Source organism: Leopardus geoffroyi, chromosome A1, assembly GCF_018350155.1.
Source record: "Leopardus geoffroyi isolate Oge1 chromosome A1, O.geoffroyi_Oge1_pat1.0, whole genome shotgun sequence".
Lineage (NCBI taxonomy): Eukaryota > Metazoa > Chordata > Mammalia > Carnivora > Felidae > Leopardus > Leopardus geoffroyi.
The window spans coordinates 136,338,250-136,355,909 of record NC_059326.1 but is presented as its reverse complement, the minus strand read 5'-3'; the positions used below and the strand labels follow the sequence as shown (position 1 = coordinate 136,355,909).

Genomic DNA, 17,660 nt, shown 5'->3' with positions numbered 1-17,660 from the left:
CCGATATAAAGTCTTTTTGCTTTATTTTTTAGTTTTATTAGGAGACGATCAAATTTGTTAACCTTTTTAAATAAATAAGTCTGGGCTTTCCTGATTCTTTTATCTTTACGATGTTCGCTCTTTATTGTGTCCTCTTTTCTATTTTCTTGTGTTTAATAAGCTGTTCTTCTTCACACTTCTTGAGCTGGCAGCCTGGCTCAGTGATTTTCAGCCTGACTTTCTTTTCCAGTCTATGTATATTTACGTCTAGTACACACCTTCCTCAAAGCAAGACCTTAGCTGCATCACATAAATTATGACATTATGAGCCATCACAAAATATTTCCTGATTCCCATTGTGGATTTCTTCCAAGTAGCATGTTTAGTCTTAAATTTCATTTCACTCCTCCAGATGATACAAATTACGGTATAACTGATCAAAATTTGTGAATGCCATTCTATGTTTCAAATAAACCTGTAACAAACTGACCATTTATAAATATACTTGAAGTGTGATTCTTTCTTCAGAGAAAACCCTGACAATCACCTACCTATATGCTCTGCCACACATCCCATAGTTTCCGGCCCCATAAGATCCCCCAATGATGACAGTTATCTTAGGCACATTGGCACAGGCTACAGCAGCCACCATCTTGGCACCATCCTTGGCAATTCCTTCCGCCTCATAGTCTCTACCAACCATAAATCCTAAGGAAAAGAACAGAAAAAGAGCCTCTGGATGTAACGGAATTTATGTGCAGAAGTCAAATCCAACATCTTGTCAAACTGTATTTTACTACAAAGCCTCTCACTGTAACAAAATATTTACGTGTGAAATATACACCCTCAAAAAGTTTGCTTAAAAAGATAAAATAAGGGGCACCTGGGTGGCTCAGTGGGGTAAGTGTTCAACTTTGGCTCAGGTCATGATCTCGTGGTTCGGGGGTTTGAGCCTCGCGTCAGGCTCTGTGCTGACAGCTCAGAGCCTGGAGCCTGCTTCGGATTCTGTGTCTCCCCCTCTCTCTGCCCCTCCCTCACTCACACTCTCTCTCTCTCTCAAAAATAAATAAACATTAAAAAAAATTTTTTTAAAAGATAAAATAAAACTGCTCTAATCACTTCTAAAATTTTCCTTAAAATGGTTCATCTGGATGCACACACAGCTCTCAAACAAGATCAGGATGCCAGGAGTTTACTGTCAAAAATTCTCCCCAAACAGCAGTCGGTGATGAAGGACTGTGACACAGCAAGCTCAGGACGAAATGCTGTAGCAAGCCGAACTACAAGGGCTTCCATATTTCCTGACCTGGTTTAATATATAAACTGTTCCTTCTGAAACACTGCTTTAAAATTTGGATGAAATAAAAAGATAGATGTTTCAAAGATGGTAAGAGCCCCCTGCCAGTGACTCAGTAGCATGGTGGAAGAATTTTTCATGACAACTACAGCATTCCTGTGCTTCCTCAAGCTCCTGGCCATGGGAGACGGCTCTGCAGCTGCACTGGGCCCTCCAGGCCTTGGACTCCTTCCTGCTCACCTCACAAAACCCAAGCCAGGCTTCATGCGTCTCCCTCCCCAACCGTCCACTCACTTGCCTAACTGGCTGTCACTGTTTTTGTTTTCCAAGTCCCCGGCAATCAAGTCATCCGACTCCATTCAGTTTTTATGGGACAGCTGTCCAAGCTGCAGACACAGTGGTACTGACAGGACAGCCCTCATCCTTGCCAGGCACACTGTGCTTCCCTGGGACCCCTGTGAACAGGGCCCTCTCAATAGCTCAGAGCACCTCTTCCTGCCTTGTCTTGATTTCCTGAAATATTCCACAGTAGCTAGCTCAAATATCAGCTACCTTCAAGCTCTCATCCCTCACCCAGCACCCCACCGCTTCTCTATTCCCTGGAGATGATTTTGCCTTCAAAAATAGGATTCCACGGGGTGCATGGGTGGCTCAGTCAGTTAAGTGTTTGACTCTTGGTCTTGGCTCAGGTAACGATCTCACAGTTCATGAGTTTGAGCCCCACATCAGGCTCCTTAGGTGATAGCACAGAGCCTGCCTGGGATTCTCTGTCTCCCTTTCTCTCTGCCCCTCCCCTGTTCACTATCTTTCTCTCTCTCAAAATAAATACCATAAACATTAAAAAAAAAAAAAAAAAAAGATTGTGCCACCTCAATTTTCTTTCTCCTAATCCATCCCAGCATAAAAAACAACATAATCATGCTCCCTTCCTTCTTCTCCTCTCATCTCTTTGGAAAAAGTCAGAGTTCTGTCCTCAAAGACTGTCCCTGAGCCCTCTTGTCTTCTTTCGGGGCTGTTCTCATCTCTTCCCACAGTCTTAAATAACATCTACATATTCTGAGGATGCCTATATTTTTATATGCAGCCAACACACGTCCTCTGTGTTCAAGATTTTTTGAACTGCTAAGACACCTGAGTGGCTCAGTCGGTTAAGCATCAGACTTCAGCTCAGGTCATGATCTCGTGGTCCACAGGTTTGGACCCCATACCGCGCTCTGTGCTGACAGCTCAGAGCCTGGAGCTTGCTTCAGATTCTGTGTCTCCCTCTTTCTCTGCCCCTCCCCACTTACACTCTGTCTCTCAAAAATAAATAAATGTTAAAAAAATATTTAATAATAATAAAAATAGATTTATTCAACTGCCTTTTGTATGTGTATCTCCATGGACGTCACACAGGACTGTCAAATGCAAGATTGCAAAATCAAACACAACCTCTGCACTCTGCGCCCAATCCAACCAAAAAACCAAAGAACAGAAATGTAGGTGTAACTTCCAAGAACAAGGTTTAACTTACTGGTGGTTAATAAACCATCAAATTATTAGAAACAAGGTCCCTGAAGCTTCAGAATTCTTTTTATCTGCCCTTCCACAAGGTTTGCCACAAAGTGCTCTCTCAGGCTGCTGTTAGGACATAACGCCTCTCAAAATCCATCTAATCAACTATCATAAACTTAAGGGAAGCACCAGATCAAGATGTTTTTGCACCAGGACTGTTTAATGCCCTGCTGACTAGCAGGAGCCAAACTCCTTTTTCTTGCAAAGGCTCGCCTGATTCTAATGACTAACTAAGAGCCCTCCTTCCTTTGAGCTTGAGATAACCAGGGATCATTTTGAAGACAGGAGGAGGGGGGGCTTTCAGCTAACCACCATATCTAAGTGCCCCCTATAGGTTAGGCACTGTTCCACAAACAAGATAAATAACACAGAATTGTAGCAAAAAGAACTCTACAACCACAGAAGACCTTAAAAATCATTTCATCCACCCTATTAAGATCATCTATGAAACATGAAATCCAGAGAGGGGATACTGATCTTACTATTCTTTGGAGTCCAAACTAAATCCCCAGACTATTGTTCAGGATGTACATACACCTTTTCTAGTATGTCACTTCAAGTAGAATTAACCACACAATAAAAGATGAGGAAAAGGAAGGAGCATAGCATGTGCTTGAAATCCTTTATGGAAAACAAAGTGCTAGGAAAGAGATGATGGGTCAGACAACACTCTCTGGTAGTGAGATCAGTATTTCTGGGAGAGAATAGAGCCCTGCCGAGGCGGGGGAGGAAGGGGCGTAGGTATGCGCGTATAGGAGTAAAGGGAGGCCCTCTGACTGTGATACATGTAACTGAGAAACTGCTTTATCCAAATAGGGATAAACATCTCATTTTAGATTCATGAAGGGTTAACCCTTGAAGAGACTCTACAAAAGAGTATCCAGTTGAACTTTTTGCTATAATGGAAGTGCTCTATGTCTACACTGCCCAATATCTGAGTCCTACTGGACAGTTAATCTCTGGAATAATGCAACAAAACTGATTAAGCTATTTTCTTACCGGTAATGTTTTGAAGGAACAGCAGAGGAATATTCCTTTGGCAGCATAACTGGATGAAATGAGCCCCCTATAAGCAAATGAAGTAATCTTTTTAAAGGGGGGTGAACAAATCTGTAGCCATCATGCATCCTACAAACACCATACCTGGGTTAGCGATAGGAAAGTGTACCCTGTGCTTGGCTAGTTTGACCTTACAGTAACAGTAACAATAATACTCCCGTGTGGACCCATGGCCAATGGGACGTCGACTATGGTTTGTACTACATTTGTTTGCAGTCATGTGTGTGATCACTGGCTCACAGCTGTAGGGATGAAGTCAATCACTAACATTCTGAACAGCAAGTGAAACACAAAAAACTAGAAGTGCTTGTCAGTGGGAATTCCTGAGCCTCACTATAATTCCTTAGTTTTCCACTTTAAAAGAAAACAGAGGGGCGCCTGGGTGGCTCAGTCAGTTAACTGCCCAACTCTTGATTTCACCTCAGGTCATGATCTCAGGATCATGCTGGGAGTGAAGGGCTTGCTTGGGAATCTGTCTCTGTCTCTGTCTCTGTCTCTCTCTTTCTCTCTCTGCCGCTCCCCCGCTTGAGCTCTTTCTCTCTCTCTCAAAATGAATAAACATTAAGAAAAAAACTTTTAGTAAAAATTAAAACAATATAAGCATTTTTAAAACAAGTATTCCTACAGCCTGAGGATACATTCACGTCATCCACAGCACTTACAGTTCAAGCGTCGTATCAAAACTTCCCTGAAACATTTCATTGTTTAAATAATGCTCTAGATAAAACATGTTAATGTAAACCCCCATATAAACGGTTTCAAACACTAACATACACACACACACGCTCACATGCACATACAGTGTTCTGCCTACTAAGGCATCTGGTTAAATATTTTAAAGTTTTCATGCAATATCATTCATTACTTGACCTTCAAAGTTTAAATTAAAACAGAAAATCCTAAAACATGTTTAACAGTACTTGCCTTTTTTGCAGATTCAGAAAAGAGAACTCCGTTATTTCCAATGATACCTATAGGGTATCCAAATATTCTAGCAAATCCTCAAAAGAAAATTGAAAAAAGATTTATGTATTCCACAGGATTTTTAATTCACAGCTAACAGACATAGTTACACATTCTTTAATTTCAAATCAAAGTTTAAAACGTGGGGATTCTGTCTAGGGTACAGAACAGCTCATGTCACAATTTCTTCTTTCTAAAGTACTGGAGAATCTGGGTTCTTTGCTTCCTTGAAAGGAGTGTGTTACCTGTAAAGTTATCACTTTGTCTGACTGGTTGGTTTGGTTCGATGATGGGGTAGGGTGTTGCCCATTCATTTGTGTAACGCATGTCCGAGTGCCTACTAAGTACCAGACAGAGGACATTCTGAAATGGAACAAATCACAGGCAGAGAGCCCTTTAAAGGTCCTTGTTCAGAGCTATCTGTCATTCTCAGGTGACTGGCTTGCCTGAAAGTGCCTGTGGCAATGACAGGCCCTTGAGGTAAAGGGTATAAACTCAGCAAAGGCCAACTTGCTTTCTTTCTTTCTTTTTTAATATAATTTATTGTTAAATTGGCTTACAAGTAACACCCAGGCCAACTTGCTTTCAAAAGCGGGAGCACAGTAGAGGCCGGTGCTCACACAATGAACCACCACACTTTCATTTTCTCTAAAAGCTTCCTTTATTCCTCACCACCAGTCCCACTACCGCTGCAAACACCCACTCTCCATACACACAGACACAAAGGGAGAAGAAAAGGGGCGAAAACAATTAGTATGTGAGGGAGACACCTGAGGGGATTTCAGGAGGCTCTGTAAACCTGAAAAACTACAGAGATCTTCCCAAGAGTGAATTTCAACAAGCCTAACGAGGACTCTAAATAGGTATCAAACACTTGGAACTCAAGAGTCAACAAACAGTGCTTGTTGACAAAGCACGCTCCCAAAGCGCCTGGGAACCCCGCTCTGTCTTCAAGCTCAAGGTACACCGGCTGCCAGCTGAGACGCTCGGCGTGTGGTGTGCGACACAAAGTGGTGTGTGACACAAAGCAGGTGCTCGAAAAATTGTTGAAGGAAAATTAATGGATAAGAGAGAGTGTCAACCTGCTGATATGCCAGAACACTGAATTTTTAAAAATTTGTTTTTGTTCTTTACTCTGGCGTTGTCTTGGTTTTCTTGATCTTTCAGTCCTAAAATCCCAGCCAAAAGCCTATGCTGCATTTCTTAAATGGCAATGCCACTTACAGAGACAGTGCGAAGGGGTGACCTTCTCCAAAGGTCTAGCAATCCGCTTCCACTTTTGTGCCCCACCCCCACAAAACCAGCTGGGAACCTGCACATCTCTTGGCAGTGTGGTGCTGCCCCTAAGGTATACTGCCCTGTGTGAGCTATTTAGACTTTCAACCCATCCTGAGCCTGGCTTGGGATCTCCAAGCCCATGGGCACATGCCCCACTATATCAGGGACACGGAGGAAGTGCCTTCACCAGCTTCCTTCGGGCCAAACAGGAAAGCAAAATGTCCAAGAAACTACTAGGGCATACCTAGGCAGGTGCAGAGGCAGGAAGAAACTCTTAAAGAGCTGCCAGGGATACCTGATCCTCAGAAAAATGTGTTCTTCCTCCCCCCAATACTTCCTCCTGTCACCAACCTCCATTCATTCCCCTCTTCTCCTTCTCACTTCTCACTTCCCCTTCCCTTTCTCCAATCTTATCTGAATTCAAGACAGAGGAATTACATATATCCTCAGTATTCTAGGGGACAAAGGTACCACAGGTCTTTGAGCAAGTAAGGGGCAAACTGGTAAAAACAGATGACAAGGACAGCCCACCCATCTTTGGAAAAGAAGCAGAAACAGCTCTGACTTGTTTCAAACCGCTGCACAGTGAGCATTACATCCGGAACTATTTGGCCACAAATCCTGTCTATATATCAAACAAAAGTCTCTTAATCACTTAAACACCTCAATACAAAAACATAAATTCCACTCCCAGTGTGAACGCTTTTATTGCTCATAAATCACACCAGGAGAAAGTGTTGTGATTTATCCTTAAGCCTCCACGTAGATTTGCAATTTGGATTTTTTAGAGTTATTTTTTTTTTCGCTCTGATATGTTGCCTTCAGATTACTTACTACATTTTCCAGCTTTCATAAGACCAAATAAAATTCAGAGAATTCGTCTTGCCATTCGTCGAAGATAGATTATTATGGGTCTAGCATCTATGTTTCAAACACTTTTCTTCCAAAGCCTGCAAACTTAACACTTTAGATGAATGAATGAACTTTTATAAATAGACTTATTTGTTTTTTCAGACGTGGTTTTCTGTCCTGTATTCTCGGTCTAGTGTTTACATGATTCGACGTTAGACCCACACAGAGGCTATGAGAAGGTCCTTCTAGGAAGGACATTATATAAAACCTCCCAGTTGAATTAGAGACTAAAGAACCAAGGAAACAGTGCTGAAATTTTCAAAATAATTACAAATTATCCAAACAAGGGAAACCTGGGTGGCTCAGTTGGTTAAGTGTCCGACTTCAGCTCAGGTCATGATCTTGCAGTCTGTGAGTTCGAGCCCCACATCAGGCTCTGTGCAGACAGTTCAGAGCCTGGAGCCTGCTTCGGATTCTGTGTCTCCCACTCTCTCTGCCCCTCCCTGCCTCACACTCTGTCTCTCTCACTCTCAAAAATGAATAAATGTTAAAAAAAATTTTAATTAAAAAAAAAAACCCAAATTATCCAAACAAAAAGAACTACAAATGCTCCCACTAATTTTACTGCGGTAACGGGTCTTTACACGGTGAATTCCACCAAGTCACAGACAAGGTCCTGCACCACAGCCATCATCATACTAAACCCTCTGGATCTACGAAGCTGTTCAGCTCCAAGTCATCTTCACAACATAACTCCTTTTGAATACAGACCCACATACTTGTCCTGCTCTAAATAACAAAGCTCACCAAGTGCATCAATACCTGGAGATAAAACATCACTTATTTTCAAAGTAATAGAAAAAGTTCAGGGGCACCTGGCTGACTCAGTACAGCATGTGACTCTTGATCTCGGGATAGTGAGTTCAAGCCCCATGATGGGTGTAGAGAGTGCTTAAAAATAAAATCTTTAAGGGGACGCCTGGGTGGCTCAGTCAGTTTAGCATCTGACTTTGGCTCAGGTCATGATCTCATAGTTCGGTTCGGGAGTTCGAGCCCAATACTGGGCTATGAGCTGACAGTTCAGAGCCTGGAGCTGCTTCAGATTCTATGTCTCCCTCTCTCTCTGCGCCTCCCCCACTCACTACTCTGTCTATTTCTCTCAAAAAAAAAAATAAATAAACATTAAAAAAATTTTAACAAAATCTTTAAAAAAAAGAAAAAAGAAAATGTTCATATTTTCAATTCTTTGCCTTTATACCTGTGACTAATGTGTCTCCATATAAGGCTTTGAACTCATTGAATCTGCTTCCATCCACGATTCTAGCAATGACCTAAGAAGAAAAATAACAGCGTCCCTGAGATATTATACTACAAAAGAATTTTTTGCATTAACGTTAGTCATAAGGAAAACAAATTCATGCTTAAGTTGTTACTTTCACAGAATTTCACCCTACACAGCAAGTCTTCTCACTAGAATTTCACTTTAGATGCATGGTTGATACCCTGAAGTCATTCTGGGCCCTGGTTTTACACTGCGTGGTCAGAGCAACAGCACCATGTTACAAAGCAGAGAAGCAGAGAGACTGTAAGGGCTGCACGCTGGACTCAGAGCTCCAGGAGCTGCTCAAAAGTATCAGCTGAGGGTCAGGGATTCAACCACAAAGCATGGGATAGGCTCAGAGTCAGGAGACTTAGCCTCCAACCTAAGGGATCAATAGGACTTGCATGTCCTGGAGGGAGTCTCAGTTCTCGCCTCTGCAAAGGTGGGACAAAATTGTGAGGATGCGATGAACCTAAGCAAATAGCGCTGAGAGGAAGACCCAGCCCTCATTCCTGGCTCTACAGCTGAGAAACCAGAGTCACAGCCTGGCTACCTCAAGTCCTCTGAGCCTCACTTTTCTCATCCGGTTTAAAGAAAAACAAAAAGATAAGGAGAGCCCTCTTACACCACTGGTGGCAATGCAAACTGGTGCAGGCACTCTGGAGAACAGCATGGAGGTTCCTCAAAAAAATTAAAAGTAAAACCACCCTATGACCAAGCAATTGTACTACTACGTATTTATCCAAAGGATACAAAAATACTGATTTGAGGGGCACAGGCACCCCGATGTTGACAGCAATATTATCAACAATAGATAAGATATGGAGAGAGCCCAAATGTTCATCAACTGCTAAATGGATATAGTCAAGGGGAAAACTAAGGCACAGAATCTGATAGTAAGATAATTTCCTAATTTGAAAAAAAAGATAATTCCCTAATTTAAAAAATATTCTGCCAGATAGCAAACAAAATAAAAGACTACATGCTATATGCAAGCACTAAAAATTGTCAATCTAGACCAAAGAAGACCATGTCGACAATCTGTAACCATAGCAACAGCTTCAACTGTAATCAAAAGTCTAATCTCTGCTGATGTCATACTGATTTAAAACGGTACGTTTTTTTCCTTTCAACAACTTACTGACATTGCATCCACTTCCCAAAATCAGAACACTAAAAAGAAACAGCTGAAAATTATGAAGTTACCTACATCATTCCTAAGTTCCACAGGAATAATGAGTCCTATTTTTGAACAAAGCAAGTTTCATCATTGTGCAATGAAAACTTCCCAACCATTAAGAGGATTTTAATCCCCCTCTCTCTTCTAGTAAGAGATCTTTCCCTTATATGTCACTCCCTACTGAGATCTACAGTAGGCTCTAAGGCATCAACCTATCTAAACAGATTGCAGCCTTACAAATGGATATAATGAGATTGACAGCATGGTTTATAGCTCACAGTTCCACTCCACACACCTCTCGGATATCAAAGTTCCTCTTAAGGTTAGTGCCAACTATTCCATACAATTCATCAGCAGGAAACAAAGGATCTTCAGAAGGCTCAATGGAAACCTGCAGAAATATAAAACAACCACATCAACCTGTTAAAAGACATTATTCAGGGTAACATAAGTCAAAATGCTTTTCAATAAAATAAAAAACAGAAGAACATAACCAACTCACATCCAATTTCTTCTGATAATTTAGATTCCTCACAATCTTCCTAGTTATGTGAAGGGCATGAGTATCATCCAAAGCATAGTAGTCGGATACTCCAGACTTTCTACAGAGTAAAGCACACTAAAATAATCAGAACAGGGAAACGGAAAGAAGTATCTTAAACCCCAAATATCTTCTCTCACTTAAGGATAGCATCATTTCACTTCCAAAATACTTCAATACATGTCATCTAATTTGATTCTCACAATGGCCGTGGCAGAACGGTATTATCCTTATTTCACAAACAGGAAAAACTGAGGTATACTTAAATTAAGTACCTTGCCCTAGGACCAGCAGTAGCTGTATAAGAATCCACACCTTCTATTTCTTAATCTTGACCTTCTTCTACTAGACCAGAGAGCCTTGCTGATGAGGACTTCTATTTAATGCTCCTCCCATGCACCTCAAACAAAGCTGTATATGATTACAGTTCAACCACAGATGGCATAATGTAGTCCATAACAATAAAGTGTTTGTCACTAACTAAGCTCCTAACAAAGATGCCAACTATGGTCTCTCATTTCAGAGAGACAGCTGAGGAGCACCTTACAAAGTTACACCCTAAGAGTAAGCTGCTATAGGTAACATACAAAGGCTTGAAGACCCTGTCCCTTGGATCAATGGTAAAACTGGGTATTGATAATAGAAGTGTGATAAGGGCCACTGAAGTTCCCATTCAATTTCAAGTTCGGTGTGAATGATGCATGGGCTTGCTCTATTAGTTTTATTCTGATTAGATGGCTTGTTATCTCACAGGTAGATATACTATGACTCTGTAATATAATATTAAAAATAACTGTAGGGGCACCTAGCTGGCTCAGTCAGTGGAGCATGTGACTCTTGATCTGGGGGTATTAAGTTCAAGCCTCACGTTGAATGGAGAGATTACTTAAAAATAAAATCTTTTAAAAAATTAATAAATAAGGGGTGCCTGGGTAGCTCAGTCGGTTAAGTGTCCAACTTTTGATTTTGGCTCAGGTCACAATCTCACCTCTACCCTACTCTACCCTGGCAGTGCAGAGCCTGCTTGGTATTCTCTCTCCCTCTCTCTGCGCCCCTCCCCTGCTCTCTTTCAAAATAAATACATAAACTTAAAAAAAATTTTTTTAACTAACTAAAATGATGATAAACACAGACAAAAATATGTACCTGAAAAAAATAAAATTTTTCTTCATTTTATGAGTAAGGACTAATCTGCTGCAACTAAATTGTGATAATTGTGATGTCCTGTCTAGGGAAAAATGCCAAGCCCTTGATAGATATTTCTTAGAAATGGGTTCTCACGGTGGTTTCAGGGCACTCTCTACCTCTGGACTGGGTGTTTCTAAATGAGAATAGAGACCGTGTTTAGTCCTACAGCCCCACACACGCTGCAAATACTAGACCCTTCAGTTTTTTTAACATTTTACAACTAACCATATCTTTTAAATGCTTCATACATAATGCCAGCTATAATTGCTGACTTCTAGCTGCACTGTAATAATTCAGTAAGCAAACAGAAGCAGAAGGAACTACTTCCAAATTAGTAAATATTTAAAATAAAATGCTTTCTTTTCAAAACTGCCTAGTATTCATGAAAACAGCAGGAAAGGGAAACCTTTGATGAGACACTATATTATGAAAGTCTTTATGTCAAATTAACTCCTCAGGATGACTAATCAAAGAGGTTTAAATATGGATTTACAAAGAGGCACCTGGGTGGCTCAGTCGGTTAAGCATCTAACTTTGGCTCAGGTCATGATCTCATGGTTTGTGGGTTCGAGCCCTCCATCGGGCTCTGTCCTGACAGCTCAGAGCCTGGAGCCTGCTTCAGATTCTGTGTCTCCTCTCTTTCTGCCCCTCCCCCCACTTGTGCTCTGTTTCTCTCTCAAAAACAAATAAACATTAAAAAAATTTTTTAAATATATGTATTTACAAAGACAGAGAAAACCCAAAGCAATCTATTACACTGTTAAAAAAAAACAAAAACCAAGCCATCACCGCTTAATCATTGTCTCATGATTTTAAACAGGCTATTATTAATAATAATAGCTAGTAGCAATAGGGTGCTTAGCAGGCATAAGGCACTGCTAGGAGGTGGGAACTATTACTATCTTCATTTACACATGAAGACATGAGGCTCAGGGAAGTACGTAGTTGGTCCAGTCACAACAGTAGTAAGTAAGGCAAACAGAAGATGAATTCTGGAACCTACAGCCCAACTTGGCATACTGCCTACAGTGTTTATGGGCACCAGATAACTTTTTTTTAATCAAAAAAATTTTTACACTACTGCTCGTCCAATGATATCTTCATTTCCTTCTCCCGTTAAGCAACCACAAACAGTGGCAGTCCACCTTGTATTCCACCCACCTGTTCCACTGGCGTGCTCCTCCCTCCCGGCTGCCTGCCACGGCCTCCCTCCCTCCTCCTCCCACACCAACGTCTGCATGCAACGGCCCATGCTATCGATCAGAGAGGACCACAGCAAGTCCGCTTACACGCATGTGCTCACCGTAAAGAAACGAGTGCTCTATTCCACGCATGCAGAACACACAACTTAGGTGTCCTAAGCACAACACCGCTCCCTTAACCACTCCTCCTATTGCCTCTAGTTGGAAAGCTGGAAGCAAGCTAGCATATTCATTTTGTAATTGCTTTTTAGCTCTTTGGTTTCTCTTATCTACGTAATGAAATTATTAATCCTGAGGGGAGAGACCAGGCCTGAAATTTTTCTGTGTTACCCACAACACTGAGTGCCATCAATCTAACCACAGTAAGCTCTCAGTGAGAAGGGAATGAAGGAAAAACTGAGGCAAACGTAGCTCCTTTCCCCAACTTTTCTTAAGGTGCAGTGGTGCTATTGACAGGAAAGTAGAAATGCTGTACCTGTCTTCTTTCTCCTACCTACTAGACTGCTCCCGTAGCCTCCTGCCTCTCTGGATTTGAGGTCTGGCAGTACAAAGAGGGGTTCATGCACCTGCCAAGCCAGGGACCTTGATGACGAGGTCTACCTGCAATTTATACCTGGCTTCTTTAGGGTATGGTCCTGGGCCCTCTTCTTTATCTACCCCCATCTTGGGGTGAGCTAGCTCAACTAGTCCCATGAGTTTAAATTCTACTTCTATGTTGACAACTCCCAATTAAAGATCTCCAGCGCTGATCTGGGGAGCAGACTCTTATCAATTAACTGCCTGCTCAGCCAGCATCCCTACTTGGATGTCTCAAGCGCCTCTAACTTACCCGGTCCAAGAGGAATACCCGATCCCCCTGCCCCATCCTCAGATCTCCTCCTCCTCCTCCCATCTTCCCTGTCTCAGGAATGAAACCATGTCAAGTTATCATCTATGTTACCCCACTTTCCTACACCCCTTATATGACATCCATCAGCAAGTCCCTCAGTTCTGTCTTAAGGAAGCTTGAACCTGGTCACTCCCCCTACGTGCATGACCACCATAGCCACCAGCATCTCTCACCTATACTGCTGATAAAACCCCCCGAATTGGTCCCTCAGGTAGACTCATGCCAAATCCCTAAATGTTCTCTGTTTTACAGCCAGGGGGAGTTTTTATGATGAAATATTTCATAATAGCATATCTCTCCTTAAAACTCCTTAAAGTTCTCTTTTAAAAAAAAGTCCAAATTCTTTAATGACAGGTTATGATATACAACAACAAAAATAGTGGCAGTTAACATTTATAGGTACTTACTTCAGGTACTATTTCAAGCAATTTATATGTATCATCTCAATCCTCACAAAACTCTAGGAGGTAGAGAGTCTTCTTAGCCCTGAACTGTAACCCGAAATGACTAGACCAGTGACATGATGGAGCCAGCTCACGACTGACTCACAAGAGCCAAATGTGTGCACCTCTTCCTGATTCCACACTCAGTGGTGTCCTCTCAGGACCTTGCAATCAGCCTCGGTGGGATAATTTACACCAGGGGCATTGGCAGGTGCCACAAAGTAGGGCTTTTGCCCCCCCCCCCCGAGAACCAGCTGTTATGCACTTACTGCTGTTGAGAGTTTAGCTAAGCTACCTCATGGTAGATGGCTGCCTCAGCATCTACTTCGTTTGACTGAGTGGCCTGCAGGAACCTTAAACTCACTCCAGCATGCTCATGCGAGCACATGCTCTGGACAGCAGCCACAGAGCACAAGCATGTGTAAGTCCTGATATGACTCCCCCAGCGACCCTCATGATCGACAGTCTCCCTGCCTCCCAGCTCCTTCCTGCATGCCTTATGTGCTCCTTAAAGAAGACCCACATGGAACTGAACGAAACTCCCATCTTTGGGTTTGAATGGACTAAACTAGCCCTAGACTGGGAACCCCAAAGTGCTCCAACATGGACCCTAAGAAAAACATGTGCTCAGGTTCTGCCTCTGTCTGTGCTCTGCCAACTGCTCCCAGCGTGGTCCCTCGAGGCATGCCTTGTACTTCTTCCAGGTTCTGTGAGTAATACACTTGTCCATTTCAATTTCTCTCGTGGTCTGTTGTTGAATCACAGCTCACCATCCAGCACATTGTGCTCCACTTAACAAATATTAATTTCACAAAGTCTTAATGCCTGCACGGCACTGGGTTAGATCCACCTCCTATATGCCCTTCCTATACTTCTTTGTGGACCTTATCACATGTACACGTTTATATCATTTTTTGGCAATTACTTATCACCCACCTCCCTAAGATGTTAATAAGCTCTCTGAGGTCAAAGACAATGTCTACCTTATTATCTTGAATACCTGTAACAGTGCCTGGCACATAACCAGTGCTTGATGGATGTTTGTTAAAGAAATGAGAAACCTGTCTCTCCAGTCTTTCTAGGCTACAACGGAAAAGCTGATGTTCTAGCTTAGAAATGCAGCTCTACAGTTCAAAGAACTGAACCCTAAAAACAGCAGCTCAAGAACCAATGGACTGTGGTCAGATCTGGCAAGTTTAACTCTTAAAAAAAATAATTAAACTTTTTCTTAAACGGACAAACAGGCAACAGTGAATTCTGGAAAGAAACAACGGCCTCTGTTTCACCTGCAGTGCAGATCGGCACCTCCAAGATCCTCAGCTGAGACCTCTTCTCCAGTCGCGGCTTTAACCTATAGCAGCGATAAAAGTCAGGGGTGAGTTTTGCCCATTGGAGAAATACGAATGCTTACCTACCATGCAAGTCTTCTAACCTGACTATGGCTAACACTCTTTCTTCCACAGAGCTAAGATTCTGTTTTCTTATTCCACCCACCTAGCAAACCTGCATAAAATGGTCTCTAGTCTACAGATGAAAAATCTGAACCCAGAGTCACCAGAGAATTTCCTCACAGCCCCTGAGCAAGTGACAGAACCTGAGTTGAATCGAGGTATTTCTGGCCTGAGAAAGCCCACTCTCCTTCTCCTAACCTATGCATGTCAAAGCATTTGTGTCTGTGCATATGCTGTTCCCACTACCTGGGCTCCCTGCTCTCTCTCTCTGTCACGTACCTGAGGAATCCCCCTTCATTCTTTTTTTTTTTTTTTTTTTTCCAACGTTTATTTATTTTTGGGACAGAGAGAGACAGAGCATGAACGGGGGAGGGTCAGAGAGAGAGAGGGAGACACAGAATCGGAAACAGGCTCCAGGCTCTGAGCCATCAGGAGCCATCAGCCCAGAGCCTGACGCGGGGCTCAAACTCACGGACCGTGAGATCGTGACCTGGCTGAAGTCGGACGCTTAACCGACTGCGCCACCCAGGCGCCCCATCCCCCTTCATTCTTTAGACCCCAGCTGCTCTATGTGGATTCTCCTGACCTGCCCAGGCCTCTTCATCATTAAGGAGTCTCCACAGCAATTAAAAGAACAATGCTTGTTCATCTGTGGTCCAAGAATACTCCACATACACCTCCAACAGGGCACCTATCAGATCATATGTCAATAATCTGCGCATGTCTCTACTGTCTCCTCTATACTGTGAGTTCCTTGATAACAGGAACTGTGATGTATTTATCTTTGAATGCTCAATAAATTTAATGAATTAATGCCATTTTTGGCTATCCTGAAAAATTCCAGTAACTATCACAAACTCTTCAAGGTACAATACCTTTAAGATGGCAAAAAAAAAAGTCTCTAAGATTAACCATATCTAAGATTCAGCAGAATATGACCAAAAAGAAAGAAGCTCAAGTAATAAATTACGAATGACTTAATTACAGCCTGAGAAATTCTAACAGAAAAAAAAAAAAAAAAGAAAAATTATTTAGTGCTAAACGCCAACCTGATCCCTTAGGAATTCTTATTGATTCCTACCTGTTTAGGTTGACTGATTTCTTTTTCTTCAAATAGAAACATGTTTTTATTAGAATAATGAATATTTATCTAAACTGCAACATAGCAAGGACTTACTCCCTACCTCAGAAGCTCTGTCTTGGCTTAGTCAGTTAAGCATCCGACTCTTGGTATTGGCTCAGGTCATGATCTCACAGTTTGTGGGATCGGGCCCTGTGTCAGGATCTGCAATGATAGCATGGGATTCTCTCTCTTCCTCTCCCTCTGCCTCACCCTGCTCATGCTCCCACACTATCTCTCTCTCAAAATAAATAAACATTAAAAAAAAAAGCTCTGTCTTAAATAAAATATTATTGCACAGGGAAAAGTAACTAAAATTTTCACCTCCAATTATTCCACCCACAGGACTAAATTCTTGGTTCTCTTCTTCCCAAAATATTCATTGTAAAATAGCATTCAGCCCAGACAATAACTAATTATAAGAGGTGTCTGGATATTTAAAGTTGCAAAAAAGGAATAAACAACTATTATGCTCTATTTACTTATTTCCAGGGTTCTGACTAATATCAACTGATAAAATAAGGATTCGTCATTGGTTAATATTTACTGAACACCCACCCACAACATGTTGGATACTGTGACAGGTGCAAAGATGATAAAAATCAAAAACAGCTCAATCTACTAAATATTAAGTTCAGAAGACCGAAGAACAAAAAGATCCTTCAAAAATTGGTCTTATTATTATGCATTTTTCCAGCCACTTTAAGTGACTAAAAGCTATAGCAACGCAACCCCACATTATGCACAAAATGTTTTTCAATTTTCAGTAAAACAAGTGTCAAAATTTAGTACCCTGAAGCGGATGAGGCTGCTGCTGCTTTTTTTTTTTTTTTTAAACCTGTAACCATGTCTTTCAGTGGGAGACTACAGGACAGAGTCGAGTTGTCTAAGAGAACTGCTGACTTTGGCTGCCTCATTGCTCCTGGCTGAGGCACAGGGTAAATCTGAACACACCGACTGGAGGACACTGCAACTGCACATTAGAAAAAGCTTTCTCGGGGCGCCTGGGTGGCGCAGTTGGTTAGGCGTCCGACTTCAGCCAGGTCACGATCTCACGGTCCGTGAGTTCGAGCCCCGCATCAGGCTCTGGGCTGATGGCTCAGAGCCTGGAGCCTGTTTCCGATTCTGTGTCTCCCTCTCTCTCTGCCCCTCCCCCGTTCATGCTCTGTCTCTCTCTGTCCCAAAAATGAATAAACATTGAAAAAAAAAAAATTTAAAAAAAAAAAAAAAAGAAAAAGCTTTCTCTTGAAAACAGCTAGTGTTCTTCCAGTATTCTCATGCTGCCTACAGTCCCAAAAAGGTGTCAGTCCCATCTTTACTCATTCTTTAAGGAAAAACACATA

The 17,660-nt window shown here is 42.0% G+C and overlaps 1 protein-coding gene across 2 annotated transcripts in view; it reads right to left on the bottom strand.

The window, feature by feature from the left end:
- Positions 1 to 17,660, bottom strand: part of MCCC2 (methylcrotonyl-CoA carboxylase subunit 2) — a 72,023-nt gene that overhangs the window by 10,113 nt on the left and 44,250 nt on the right. For both annotated transcript variants that reach the window (XM_045446537.1, XM_045446547.1), the window contains 7 exons: positions 15,033 to 15,097; positions 9,986 to 10,085; positions 9,779 to 9,874; positions 8,241 to 8,313; positions 4,814 to 4,890; positions 3,830 to 3,896; positions 531 to 687 (listed from right to left, as the gene is read on the bottom strand). In XM_045446537.1, the coding sequence (XP_045302493.1) occupies positions 531 to 687; positions 3,830 to 3,896; positions 4,814 to 4,890; positions 8,241 to 8,313; positions 9,779 to 9,874; positions 9,986 to 10,085; positions 15,033 to 15,097 (635 nt within the window). The remainder of the gene's footprint in view (positions 1 to 530; positions 688 to 3,829; positions 3,897 to 4,813; positions 4,891 to 8,240; positions 8,314 to 9,778; positions 9,875 to 9,985; positions 10,086 to 15,032; positions 15,098 to 17,660) is intronic.